The sequence below is a fragment of the Xenopus laevis genome, chromosome 8S (genome assembly GCF_017654675.1).
Source record: "Xenopus laevis strain J_2021 chromosome 8S, Xenopus_laevis_v10.1, whole genome shotgun sequence".
Taxonomy (NCBI): domain Eukaryota; kingdom Metazoa; phylum Chordata; class Amphibia; order Anura; family Pipidae; genus Xenopus; species Xenopus laevis.
The window spans coordinates 50,996,802-51,010,434 of NC_054386.1; the positions used below are offsets into that span (position 1 = coordinate 50,996,802).

Here is a 13,633-nt window from a genome sequence, read left to right on the forward strand (position 1 = left end):
TTCATGCTTAGAAATTTCCTTAGCCAGACAGTCATTGCTAACTCTGTCACATTCTACTTCTCTCTTATCTGGAGCAGTAATCTTTTCTACATCATTTTCCTTCCTCTCTGAGCACATTAAAGTATTAAACGTTTTCACTAATAGCATTACATTCTGGATTTTATGTTTCAATCTGGAAAATGAAATATCTTTTCTCTCTACCAACACATTAGCATTCATACATTGAGTATACAGATCTGACCATATCTCTGCATCAGACATAACACTATGAGGGATATCAAACTTGAATTTGCTCTTATTAGCCAAATTATCAAGAAAATCCATACTCACCGGAAAGCAGAATCTTTCTCACTGCGTCCGCAATTATGTCAATGCCTGTAATACTTACACAAAATACTTCTAGGTTCTTTTACTCATATAGACATCTGGAAGCTTTAGTTCAGCTACACCCTCCTGTCCCCCTTTGAAGCTGACAGAATGTGTATATGTCTAATGTCCAGGTCTATAATCTGTCTAGGCTCGCCATCTGTTAGAAACTATTGTCTTATTAAATAATTTGTATAAGTTCTATGGTCAACAAACACCACTCACCAAGGTGATATTTAAATATATTTAATGTGTAGAAAATGTGTTACAGAAAATACATACAAATTAACAAATACCTAGCCAGTCAAATGCTCTATTGACAGCCTACCAAAATAATATGTATGTATCAATATGTTGTATAAAAGTTTTGTGTATGTCTGTATTATGTGAGAGTCAGTGTGTGTCTGTGTGTGTGTCTGTGTCCATTGTGAGAGCGAACTTCTCTTTGTTCAGGAATTTATTCAAAATCTGTGAGATACACCTCCCCCAGCCTACCCATAAGACATTCCATACGTTTCCTGTAACCTAATCCATTTGATTTAGGGAATAAATAGAGTATGGGAACCAATGTGTGAAGGATGTGTGAATGACAAGTCATGAGTGCACAAATAAAACATATTCAAACTTAATCAATACTGGAATATAACCATTTTTCCAATACCCAATATTTAACACCTTTTAAAGGCGATTCTAGCTTAATTCCAAGCTACTTAAAAAGATTTGTTCAATAAAACTGTCCAATAGGTCTTGAAGTTATTTATAAATGTACTTGCTGTTGAAGGAAGCATTTGTTTGGCTGTATTCATATGCAGTGCATGACTCCTGAAATAATATAGCAGAGGCCTGTTTATTTAACAAGACCTGAAGGAGGGGCTGACTTGGGGGTTACATTGTTTCAAGAGTCAAAATTGAAAGGGATAAAAACAAACTCTGCTTTGAACAGCGATTACATTAGCAAATAACTTTAAAACCATTAATATAATGGAAGGTGTCGTGGGAGACCTAAAGTTGCTGATTATTTAACGTAGGTTTCGAAATGGCTGCAAATGAACTCCTGGAATATAAGGATGACATAGTGTTTATTGGACTGTCTAGACAGATTATAACCCAATTGGTGTTTTAGGTGTAAAGTATTGTCCACTGAGTGATATCCCTTAGGTTTGTTACTGATAAATAGACTGGCATTCTGGGGCAACCAGAACAAATGTTGGAAGAGCTTGAGACCTCTGTCCTGTTGGCATGTATGCATCAGTCTTCACACTTTTATTCATGGGAAACATGAAATCCATTTATCGAAGTGAATGTGTATACCTTATTGACGTTTGAGCCCATCCTATACACCTTATTAACATTTATGCCCATCCTGTATACGTGTAAATATTACATTTTATTTATACCTGTTATCCTGAGTAAGGACATTGGGTTTTCCCAGATAAGAGGCCTTTCCATAATTTGGATCTCCATACCTTAAGTATGCTAAAAAAATTATTTAAATATTAATTAAACCCAATAAGATTGTTTTGTATCCCATAAGGATTAAGAATATCTCAGTTGGGATCAAGTAGAAGGTACTGTTTTATTATTACTGGGAAAAAGGAAATTGTTTTTAAAAGTTTGAATTATTAATTTAAAATTGTTCAATATAATACACATCTATCTATCTATCATCTATATACACCCCCCCTGCCAAGTCTATAAATATGGATGACAAACAAGGACAAGTGATAGGTCTGATTTAATTCCATTCTACCTATGTTGCCTATTGTTTTCTTAAATGGGTATATATTATTATAAATGTCCTTAGTGCAAGGGGATAGCTACACTACACATGTCGTTTTGTGGTATCTCCATGTGCACACTGTATAAGCAGTATGAGGGGGCTTAAGGGGCCTGCTCCTATTGCTATGCTTTGGCTGGTCATGCTTTTAGTGTCAGACTCCGCCTACTGGTTGCTAGGCTGCATACCTGATTTTTCAAATGAATTGTTATGCTGTAGGATGCGATGAAGAATGTTACAGGTTGTTTTGTCGTCCATGTTACTGCAATGCCATTGCCACCCTTCAGGTTGCTGCGGGTAAAACAGTAAAAAATACAATTTTTTAAGCGATTTGACTGACTCATCATGCCACTGCGAGTTTTGTTACACATTTAATGCATGTGACAAAATGACCTTTAAAGTTACTCTGTTCTTTCTTTGTTTCCAAGATCAATTTGATAACTAGTTAACTCGGGAGGGTATGATGGTAAGTTCCGAATAACAGGGACCATTAGGATAAAAGTTGATTGGAAGAGGATTTCCTTTGCCTGATTTTGTGAATGTTTTATTCAGTCATAGAGTATAATTCAGTAATAGTGTTTATTCGAGTAAATAGACATATTATTATATAGACATAATAAGTGAAGTAGTGATACAGGTATATAACTCCATTGAACTTGGCATGCTTCTATCCCTAATGCACCAAGCATGCCCTGATTAAAGCTAATCTTCATAGAACTTTTTGTTCTTGGAGTTTTCTACATTGATTTCATAAAAGCTAGTATATTCTGCTTGACAGAAAGATACTTGCAGAGATGGTAACTGTCACATACATATACTGCACAGACCATGAAATCTATGGCTGCTAATTAGCATGTTAAAGGGCACCCGTCACCTGAAGAAATCCTATTTTAGCACTTAGTCAAGCAAAATTAACTTTAATTACACTATATAAACTATTTGAATTTTGTTTCCTTTGGTCTGGGAATGCATAGTTATAGCAAAGAGGCAGGAGCCATTTTGTGGACACTGCTATTAAGGCAAAAACAGCAGCTGGCCTAGGGGCGCCCACTATGTAAATCTGGCCCTGTCCTCATGCACTGGTTGCAAAGTTAAATGGTGTATAGAGGGGGGGTGTGGGGAGTGCAGTGACATCTAGTAAGTGCTGAATGGAAAGTGAAAGTAATTTCCTGTCCCGCCTCTAAGTCTCAGACAGAGGAGGGGCAGGCAATATTTGACAGCTGAGATTTTTATATGAGTTTACAACAACTATGAATGCTTTAATAAATAAAAGAATTTGGATTTCATGTTTAATTTGAAAATTACTTTTATTATACAGTTTTTTATATCTGGGTGACAGGTCCCCTTTTAATCAGCATAATGCCATCTGTGTCCTCTCATGAAGAGAGGGTGGCAAAAAAATGTAAGGCCAGGGGTTTTTTTTAAAAAAAAAAAAAAAAAGACAAGTCCATCATGTTCAGCCTCTCAATGGATAGATTGCAGGGCCTCCCATAAGTTTTTTACAAAATTGGTGGCCCCCCCCTAGAAGTTAAAAAAACAAAAATACAATTGATGACTAGGGGCCCTATAAGTAAAAAAAAAAAAAAAACCATTATCACCAGGGCCCCCCATAAACGTTTTCTTTAAAAAAAACATTGATGCCATTGGCCCCCTTACAAGTTAAAAAAAATTGCTGTCCCAGAGAATTGTTTTTAAAAAACATTGGCGCCATGGCCCCCTACAAGTTGAAAAAAAATTGGGGCCCCCTTTACAAGTTAAAAAAAAAAAATTGGGGCCCCAGAGAATATTTTTTTTAAAAAAAATTGGTGGCAGGGGCCTATAGAGTATTAAAAAAATAAATGGGTGGCCAGGGATTAAAAACACACACATTGGTGTTCAGTAGAACTGGACTTGTGGCTTCAGTTTGTCTCCTTTCGTGACTTCAGTTCGTCTCCTTTCGTGACTTCGGGTCTTTTCGCTGCTTCAGGACTTTAATTTCAAGCTCCTTTCGGGACTTTGGGTCTTTTCACCTCTTCAAGACTTCAAAGCGCTTAGTATAGTTGACAATTTTTTTTTTTTTTTCAAATCCTTGTGCTTTTTCAGTAAGCAGATTGCTGTCTAAGCTTTACAAGTAAGGGCTAAAAGGTCACAGAGTAGCTGAGGGGAAAGATTCTGGCTATCCTGTCTAGCCAGTGTCATCCTCTTAGATTAATGCTGTGTGTCTATTCGTGTTTATCTCTGTCTCTTTAAACATTTTAGTGCCATGGATTGTAGAATCTTTGGCTCTGGTATAAAAGTACTACTGCTCTAATGTCTTCATTTCCTACATGGCAGTTTAAAGAGCTAGCGAGCACACACATTTTTTAAGAACCCCAAACATTCTCCTTCAAAAAGTAAAAGCTACAAAGTGGGAACCAAAACTCATGACCTGCAATGCTGGAGTCCAGAGTTGTGACCTGGGCACTATCTGCATGGAAATTGTATTTTTGCCTTGTGTGTCTCTTTCTCACTCCAAAACCATACAGGCATTTTATTTGGCCACTGTATAATTCCCCTCCCACGCACACATTAAGGTCTATTTAGATTGCAAGCTCCACTGAGGCAGGGACTGATGCAAATAATAAAAAGCATTGCGTCAACGTGTTGGCTTATAGGATAATAAATAGATTTAGAAAAAAAATAATTTCCTTTCATTCTGAAAGCTTCCAGCCACCTCTTTGCTGTTAAATTTCCCAGAATTCTGCTAATTTGTTGCACATTTATTGCTTGTTTTTGCACATATTATTGTTTGAACCCTTTGTAGCTGGAGTATTTACATCCTATTCTGCTATACTTCTTTTATGTTGTAGATCATGGTTTCTTAAACTTGGGTCCTCAAATATTGCTGGGTTGTACCACCCTACATCATCTAAGATTTAATAAAGAGTTGTGGCATTCTGGCAGTTATAGATGAGCCTGTTAAGGCAACTTTTTATTTGTCTGATTTTTGAATGTATGGCATTCTTGTTCTGCTTCTTTCCAGCCTGCGGCTGGTAGTCAGGGGCACTGAGCTCAGCAACCATAGATGGAATCATAGTGTGGGTTCTGTTTTTTTTTTGTTATTGCTTATGCAGTTTATATTTTTTTATCTATCTCTCCATGCCACTCAAACTATTAACCGTCATCATCATTTATTTATATAGTGCAGGCAAGCTACGCAGTGCTTTACCTTAGTTATAATAAACAGGGAATATATGGAGGATAACAAACAAGGGTTACAGAGTACAGTAGAATTAGAGAGCCCTACAAATTAGAGTTTACAAAGTAAAAGTTAGGGTACAATTGAGACATAAGAATTTTTGAAACAATTTTGTGATTTTTGATACAGTAATGATTGATTAATTAAGGTACATTGAATACGCTTCTTTAAACAGGTGGGTCTTTAAGGAGCGCTTGAAAGTTTGGAAAGAAGGAGAAAGTCTGACCGCTTGAGGCAGAGAGTTCCAGAGATAAGCAGAAGCCAGAGAGAAGTCTTGTGGACGGAACGGGCAGAAGTGATGAGAGGAGAAGCGAGGCGAAGATTAGAAGCAGAGCGAAAGGTTGCGTATTTGGAGATCAGAGATGAAATATATGGAGGGGCTTCATTATTAAGGGTCTTGAATGTGAGTGCTAGTAATTTGATTCTAGAGGAGATTGGGAGCCAGTGAAGGGACATGCATATGGGAGCAGCTGATGTTGAGCGTTGCGATAGAGGAATGAGTCAAGCAGCCGCATTTAGAACAGATTGGAGTTGTGAAAGGTGACTTGTTGGAATACCTGTGAGGAGTAGGTTGCAGTAATCAAGGCGGGAGATGATGAGAGACTGAATCAGTGTTTTAGTTGATTCTGAACTGAGATATGGTCGTATTCGGGCAATGTTGAGTAGTTGAATACGACCAGATTTTGCAAGTGTTTGAATGTGTAGTGAAAAAGACAGATGTGAGTCTAGGATAACTCCTAGGCAGCGTGCCTGTGTGGTGGAATGAAAGGTGTTGTTGTTTACTGTGAGTGATATCTGAGGGACAGAGGAAGATCTTAGAGAAAATATGAGTTCTGTTTTTGAAAGGTTCGGTTCAGGTGGCGCTGTGCCATCCAGGATCAGATAGCAGAGAGACAGTCTGTAACTTGGAAAAGTTACAGACTGAGTTTGATACTGCTGTCTATGCCTAAAAGCTGCCAAGCAAAATACTGAAATGATACAAAACCATGACTGCAAATTGTGTACCAGCAGTTTATTCTACTTTGCACTAACCCTTTACTCTCCCCGCATACTAGGAAGCAAAGTGTATACCTACGGCTGCACCCGTAATCGGGTGCCCCCCCCAGCCAGCGAACCTGTGTGCTGCCGACCCGTTGACATTACTAACAGATCTTCCGGGTTGCTTCAGTGACGCTGGGCTGGGAGCGGAGCGTTCCTTCCATAGGCTGAATTCCTGTTTTCATTCGTATTCAGCCTATGGAAGGATCGCACCGCCCCGAGCCCAGTGTCACTGAAACGGCTCAGAAGGTCTGTTAGCAGTGTTTGAGGGTCGGGTGAAAGCAGGTTTGTGGGGGCAGGGGGCGGCTTTGCCTGGGGCTTTGAGGAGAAAAATTACGAGTGCAGCTTTTACTTGATACTGACATGTTCCTATGATTTTTATAGGAACGTGTCAGTATCGCTTTAAGGGCAGAGACACGGGCACAGATTCTGCGAGATTGGTCGCCCGGCGACAAATCGCCTCTTCTTCGGGCGTCTAATTTCCCCGAAAAGCCTTCCCGCCGAGGAAAGTGAAGCGCTCAGAGTGGCATCGAAGGCTTTTCAGGGAGATTAGTCGCCTGAAGAAGAGGCAATTTGTTGCCGGGCGACTAAATCTCCCTCAATCTTCAAGTGTGTCTGTGCCCTAAAGAGTGAAGCAACCTAACTTCCTCCTCTCTCACTCCTCTTTTCCTACAGTCGGTAAGACGTCTCTCATCACTCGCTTTATGTATGACAGCTTTGACAACACGTACCAGGTGAGCATTTAAAACTCAGACCGAAAGACGAAAGATGATATCTTTAAAACGCTCTAATTGAGGGTTTAATCCATTCTACGGATTATGCATTGCGTGATGTTCTTGGTGTCTTCATGGTTAACACAAGTATGTTTGACTTCAGATGCAGTATGGTGCCGGATTGGGTCACATAATAAGTCAAGTGTTCAGATTATTTTGCATTGAATCCTTATTAAAGGAGAAGGAAAGGCTAAAATGAAGTAAGCTTTATCATAAAGGTCTATATAAATATACCAATAAACCTTTAAAGTAATGCTGCTCTGAGTCCTCTGTCAAAAGAAACACCACATTTCTTTCCTTCTATTGTGTATACATGGGTTTCTTTATCAGACTTCCTGTTTTTAGCATAAACCTCCAGGGCTAGGGCTTGAGCAAACTCGGTTTGCTCCTCTCCCCTCCCTCCTCCCATCCCTGCTGTAATCTGAGCTCAGAGGTGTTAAGGTGGCCATACATGGATAGAGCCGCTCGTTTGGCGATGTCGCCAAACGAGCGGATCTCCCTCCGATATGCCCACCTTGAGGTGGGCAATATCGGGCAGATCTGATCGTGGGCCCTAGGGCCCAACGATCGGATCCTAGCATTCGGTAAACGGGCGGTCGGATCGCGGGACCGCATCAACGAACAGATGCGGCCGCGATCTGACGGGATTTTCTGTCCCATCCGATCGAGATCTGGCCGACTTTCGGCCAGATCTCGATCGGGGAAGCCCGTCGGGGGCCCCCATACACGGGCCAATAAGCTGCCGACACAGTCTGTCGGCAGCTTTTATCGGCCCGTGTATGGCCACCTTTAGTGAGCAGGGAGAGACTCATGCAGGAAGTGATGTCACACCAAGCTTATATGACAGCTTCTATCCTAAACAAACAGAGACAGTCTCTAGAGCTGTTTATTCAGGTATGGTAAAGCATTCTGCAGAATAAATATAGCGGTCTAGCTTGCACTATTGTGGCTAATCTGTTGGCAATAAGCTGCCTTGGAGCTTTGCTTCTCCTTTAAGATGCTTTTTTGCATTTATAAATATGAGTTGAAGGTCAATCATTCAGGCAGTTATAATTCACTGGTCCATAGCAGTGAAGACTTAGTCGGCAGTTTATTGGCCTGTGTATAGGCCCTCCGACAGGCTTCCCTGATCGATATCTGCCCGAGAGTTGGTTGGATGTCAATCGGGCAGGGGTAAAAATCCCATCAGATTGTGGACCTCATCTGTCCCGCAATCCTACCTCCCATAAAACTTTCGCCAAACGAGCGGATCTCTCTGTGTATGGCCAACTTTAGAGTGGTGCTGCCAGAATATCTGCAGTAATTTGATTTATATAGTTTCTAGTGCATTTTATTTTCTGTATATAACTGCATTCTGTCCCCTATCACAATTAAAAAATTTTTTAGAATAAAAGTGTGCTTTAATTTCCATGGTTTTTAGTAGTCAGTACCCAAAACAGTCCCAACAGCTCTTTAAGTACAAGAAAATGTAGAATTGGGAAAAGAAAAGTGGTGGGGTCTGAGGTAAGTGATTAGATTCATTGGGTTGTGCCTAACAATGTGGGACCCCCCCCCCCACTAGTGATTTTTACCTTTTCTTGACCTTTAATGCTTCTGCATTCAGGCTAATAAAAACATGCTTCTAAAGCACAATCAACTAAAACACTGATTCAGTCTCTCATCATCTCCCGCCTTGATTACTGCAACCTACTCCTCACAGGTATTCCAACAAGTCACCTTTCACAACTCCAATCTGTTCTAAATGCGGCTGCTAGACTCATTCCTCTATCGCAACGCTCAACATCAGCTGCTCCCATATGCATGTCCCTTCACTGGCTCCCAATCTCCTCTAGAATCACATTCAAATTACTAGCACTCACATTCAAGACCCTTAATAATGAAGCCCCTCCATATATTTCATCTCTGATCTCCAAATACTCTCCTTCACGCAACCTTTCGCTCTGCTTCTAATCTTCGCCTCGCTTCTCCTCTCATCACTTCTGCCCAGAAGCAATTCTATAAGGTATTAACTAAAACACTAAATTTCAGACGTGCAAACTTTGACAGAATAAGGGCATCTCTGCAACATATTAAGTGGGAAATGCTTTTCACAGGGTTAAACACAGAACAAAAATGGGAAGTCTTTAAAATTAATAAATATACTTGTCAGTATATTCCACTTGTAAGCAAGGAACGTCGTTGCAAAGCAAAACCTTTTTGGTTCAATAGAAGCGTTGGTGTTAAGGTGGGTAAGAAAAGACGTGCTTTTAAGGCTTTCAAGTTAGCTGGTACAGCCGAAACATTTATAAGGTACAAGGAGGCCAATAAATCATGCAAAGAAGCTATAAGGCAAGCTGAAATTGATATAGAAAATGATATTGCAGCAAGCAGTAAAAAAAAATCCAAAATTATTTTTTAAATATGTTAATAGTAAAAAAATGAAGCAGGAAGGGGTGGGACCCTTATCAGAGGGGGGTCAGCTGGTTGATGAAAACAAAATAAAAGCGCAGATTCTGAACTCATATTTTTCATCTGTCTACACAAATGAGGAACCAGTGAAGGTTTCCTTCTTAATAGTACCAATTCTAGTAATACAGCTAATGATGCATGGTTCACACATGAAGAAATTCAAAAGAGACTAGAACATGTTAAGATTAACAAAGGTCTGGGGCCAGGTGGTATTCATCCCAGGGTAATTAGCGAGCTTAGCTCTGTGATTGCCAAACCTCTTTACTTAATATTTCAGGATTCATTGAGATCTGGCATAGTGTCGAGAGACTGTCGAATTGCTAATGTGGTGCCTCTATTCAAAAAAGGATCCCATTCTCAGCCTCAAAACTATAGGCCAGTTAGTCTGACGTCAGTGGTAGGAAAGCTTTTCGATGGGTTAATAAAGGATAAGATACTGGACTTCATAGCAAATCATAATACTATGAGTTTGTGCCAGCATGGTTTTATGCGTAATAGATCTTGCCAGACTAACTTAATTTCTTTTTATGAGAATGTAAGTAGAGACCTCGATTCTGGGATGGCAGTGGATGTGATTTACTTAGACTTTGCTAAAGCATTTGATACAGTGCCACACAAAAGGTTACTGGTTAAATTAAGGAATGTTGGCCTGGAACATAGTATTTGTACCTGGATAGAGAACTGGCTAAAAAACAGAAGAGTGGTGGTAAATGGAACATTTTCTAATTGGACCAGTGTTGTTAGTGGAGTACCGCAGGGCTCTGTACTAGGTCCCTTGTTTTTCAACTTGTTTATTAATGACCTGGAGGTGGGCATTGAAAGTACTGTTTCTATTTTTGCAGATGATACTAAATTGTGCAGAACTATATGTTTCATGCAGGATGCTGCCACTTTGCAGAGTGATTTGTCTAAATTGGAAAACTGGGCAGCAAACTGGAAAATGAGGTTCAATGTTGATAAATGCAAGGTTATGCACTTTGGCAAAAATAATATAAATTCAAGTTATACACTAAATGGCAGTGTGTTGGGAGTTTCCTTAAATGAGAAGGATCATGGGGTCTTTGTAGATACTACTAAAGCAAATATAGTTCTGTCTTGCATAAAAAAGGGCATTAACTCAAGGGATGAAAACATAATTAAGCCTCTTTATAGGTCCCTGGTAAGGCCTCATCTGGAGTATGCAGTGCAGTTTTGGACTCAAGCCCTTAAGAGGGATATAAATGAGCTGGAGAGAGTGCAGAGACGTGCAACTAAATTGGTTAGAGGGATGGAAGACTTAAATTATGAGGGTAGACTGTCAAGGTTGGGGTTGTTTTCTCTGGAAAAAAGGCGCTTGCGAGGGGACATGAATACACTTTACAAGTACATTAGAGGACATTATAGACAAATAGCAGGGGACCTTTTCACCCATAAAGTGGATCACCGTACCAGAGGCCACCCCTTTAGACTAGAAGAAAAGAACTTCCATTTGAAGCAACGTAGCGGGTTCTTCACAGTCAGGACAGTGAGGTTGTGGAATTCACTGCCGGGTGATGTTGTGATGGCTGATTCAGTTAATGCATTTAAGAATGGCTTGGATGATTTTTTGGACAGACATAATATCAAAGGCTATTGTGATACTGAGCTCTATAGTTAGTATAGGTATGGGTATATAGAATTTAATTAAAAGTAGGGAGGGGTGTGTGTATGGATGCTGGGTTTTCATTTGGAGGGGTTGAACTTGATGGACTTTGTCTTTTTTCAACCCTATGTAACTATGTAATTTATCAAAGGTCATATTTCGAATTCATGTGAATTTTTTTTTTTACTGTAATAAATTCGAATATACTCAAAATTCGATTGGGAGGTTAAGAAAAACTTTGTCTTAAACTCAAACAAATATTACCAACTTGAAAACTCGAATTGAATTCAACTAAACTAGAACAGAGTTTTTTTTTTCTCTGTCAGGAAGGCTATTTACATCTTCAAATGGGTCACTGGACCTCTCCCATTGATTTATACATGAACTCGGCCTCGGCTGGTTTTAGGTGGGGAATAGTCTAATTCGAATTGTTCCAAGGGTCAAGGTTTGATAAACCTCAATTTTCAAATTCGAATTAAAATTAAAATCAAAATTCAAATCTTCAAAAATTATTCCCAATTTGAATCTGAGAGTTTTGACCAAAACAATTCTGCGAAAATTTGAATGTATGTAAATGTATGGATGCTGCTTCAATGGTCTGGACAACATGTTTTGCAAATACAAAATGCAAAACTTGATAAGTGCCTGCTATTCTGGCATATGGGGATATATGCCAGAATAGTTAAGGTTTTGTTTAAGCTGGAGGAACTTGAATCCACTGTCTTTTTATTTTACAGGCTACCATTGGAATAGACTTTCTGTCCAAGACTATGTATCTGGAAGACCGCATGGTGAGTTAGTGAAAGGTGCTCACTGCCAGGCTTGTACAGGACTCCCTACATAACAGAGGTCTGGCAATAGTAGAAGGAAAAAACTGTTTGATGTTCATTGGAGCCCTTTCCATACATGTATTTTAGCACAGGTCACAATTTTTAAAATGCAGGTCTTAAAAGCATTGTGTGGCAAAAAAAAAAATATAAAAAAAAAGCTGTTGTGGCAAAATTCATTCATAGTAACAGTACATGTATCCTTTTATATCTTGGAATTGAAAATAAATAATGAATGTACATTGCAAAAGTGCTTAGCATAGCCCCTCATCAATTTTACACTCACTTATTTTAAAAGTTTACTTATGCTTTAAGGTATTCCCTGTAACCAGTGTTACTGCTTTTCCCTTGCCTCCTGTGCTGCATAATAAGGCAGTACAGCACTCTCTGTGTTTTGTGCAGTCGGACAAGGAGATGTTAATGTGATTGTCTAATGAGTATTTTTTTTTTTAAACCATTAATTTGAGTTCCTTCCTGTTTTCTAATGTACTGAGTTAGAAATGTTAACCAGTAGTTTCTTTACTCCTTTAAGGAGCTTGTCCTTTTATCCCCAATCCATCAAGGGATTTACTAACTAATCTTTGTTTCCTTAAAGGAGAACAAAACCCCTCCCCAACAAAAAGCCCCCCTAAACTTGCAGGCATTCCCTCCTTTCCCTCCCCGCAATGTACTTTAGTGTAAAAAAAAAAAAAAACACCTTTAAAAAAATTCTGACTCTTAAATTCAGAGAAGTGCAGCAGAACTCCGGCTCATCGTATAGGCTTCTGGTCTCAGCGCTGATTTGTGCATGCGAAGTTGAAGCAGATTTCTGACTTTCTGGCCTAACTGCACATGTACAGGTAGGCTATGTGTCAGCGAAGAGACCCGAAGATTATACGAAGAGCCAGAAGATGGCAACCAGGAGCTCCACTGCGCTTCTCTGCATTTAAAGGTTAGAATATTTTAAAAGGGTTTTTTTTTTTTTACACTAAAGCACACCACGGGGAGGGGAGGGCAATGCCTGCAAGTTTGGAGGGCTTTTGGTAGGGGTGGTTTAGTTCTCCTTTAATGAAATATTGGTGACAATTATGGAATTCTGGGTATTGTTGTTTTGTATATTGAATAATGTTGTGTTTTTTGTTTTTTTTTTAAGTTTGACTGTTTGTTTTTGCTCTTTTTGGCCTGGTACCAGCAGGTGCGACTGCAGCTCTGGGACACTGCTGGGCAGGAACGTTTCCGCAGTTTGATTCCCAGCTACATTCGGGATTCAACCATTGCAGTGGTGGTGTATGACATCACAAGTGAGTTCAACTCCCATTCTTTCTCCTTTGGTGATATACCTGCAATTTTTTTTTGTTTTCTTTTATTGCATGCAGAAATCTGCAATGCTGTCATCTTGGCTGCTTTACTTCTGGAAGTGTATGTGACCACAATGGCAGCCATAAAGAAAGGGCTAAATCTCTGGCTGTGACACCGTTTGAATACCTATTTTCACAGTTTGAAGGGGCAATAGAAGGCAAGTGCAATTGGATAAGTAAAGTTATGCTCAGGGTGTGGGTAGAAGGGCATCAGAAACCAAGAGATGAA

At 39.5% G+C, this 13,633-nt stretch overlaps 1 protein-coding gene across 2 annotated transcripts in view; it reads left to right on the forward strand.

Moving 5' to 3' along the window:
* LOC108700064 (ras-related protein Rab-6B) overlaps nt 1-13,633 on the forward strand; it is a 103,417-nt gene that overhangs the window by 12,149 nt on the left and 77,635 nt on the right. The window contains exons 2-4 of one of the 2 annotated variants that reach the window (XM_041574369.1): nt 7,074-7,132; nt 11,978-12,031; nt 13,239-13,347. In XM_041574369.1, the coding sequence (XP_041430303.1) occupies nt 7,074-7,132; nt 11,978-12,031; nt 13,239-13,347 (222 nt within the window). The remainder of the gene's footprint in view (nt 1-7,073; nt 7,133-11,977; nt 12,032-13,238; nt 13,348-13,633) is intronic. The other variant, XM_018232929.2, reaches the window with a different exon arrangement.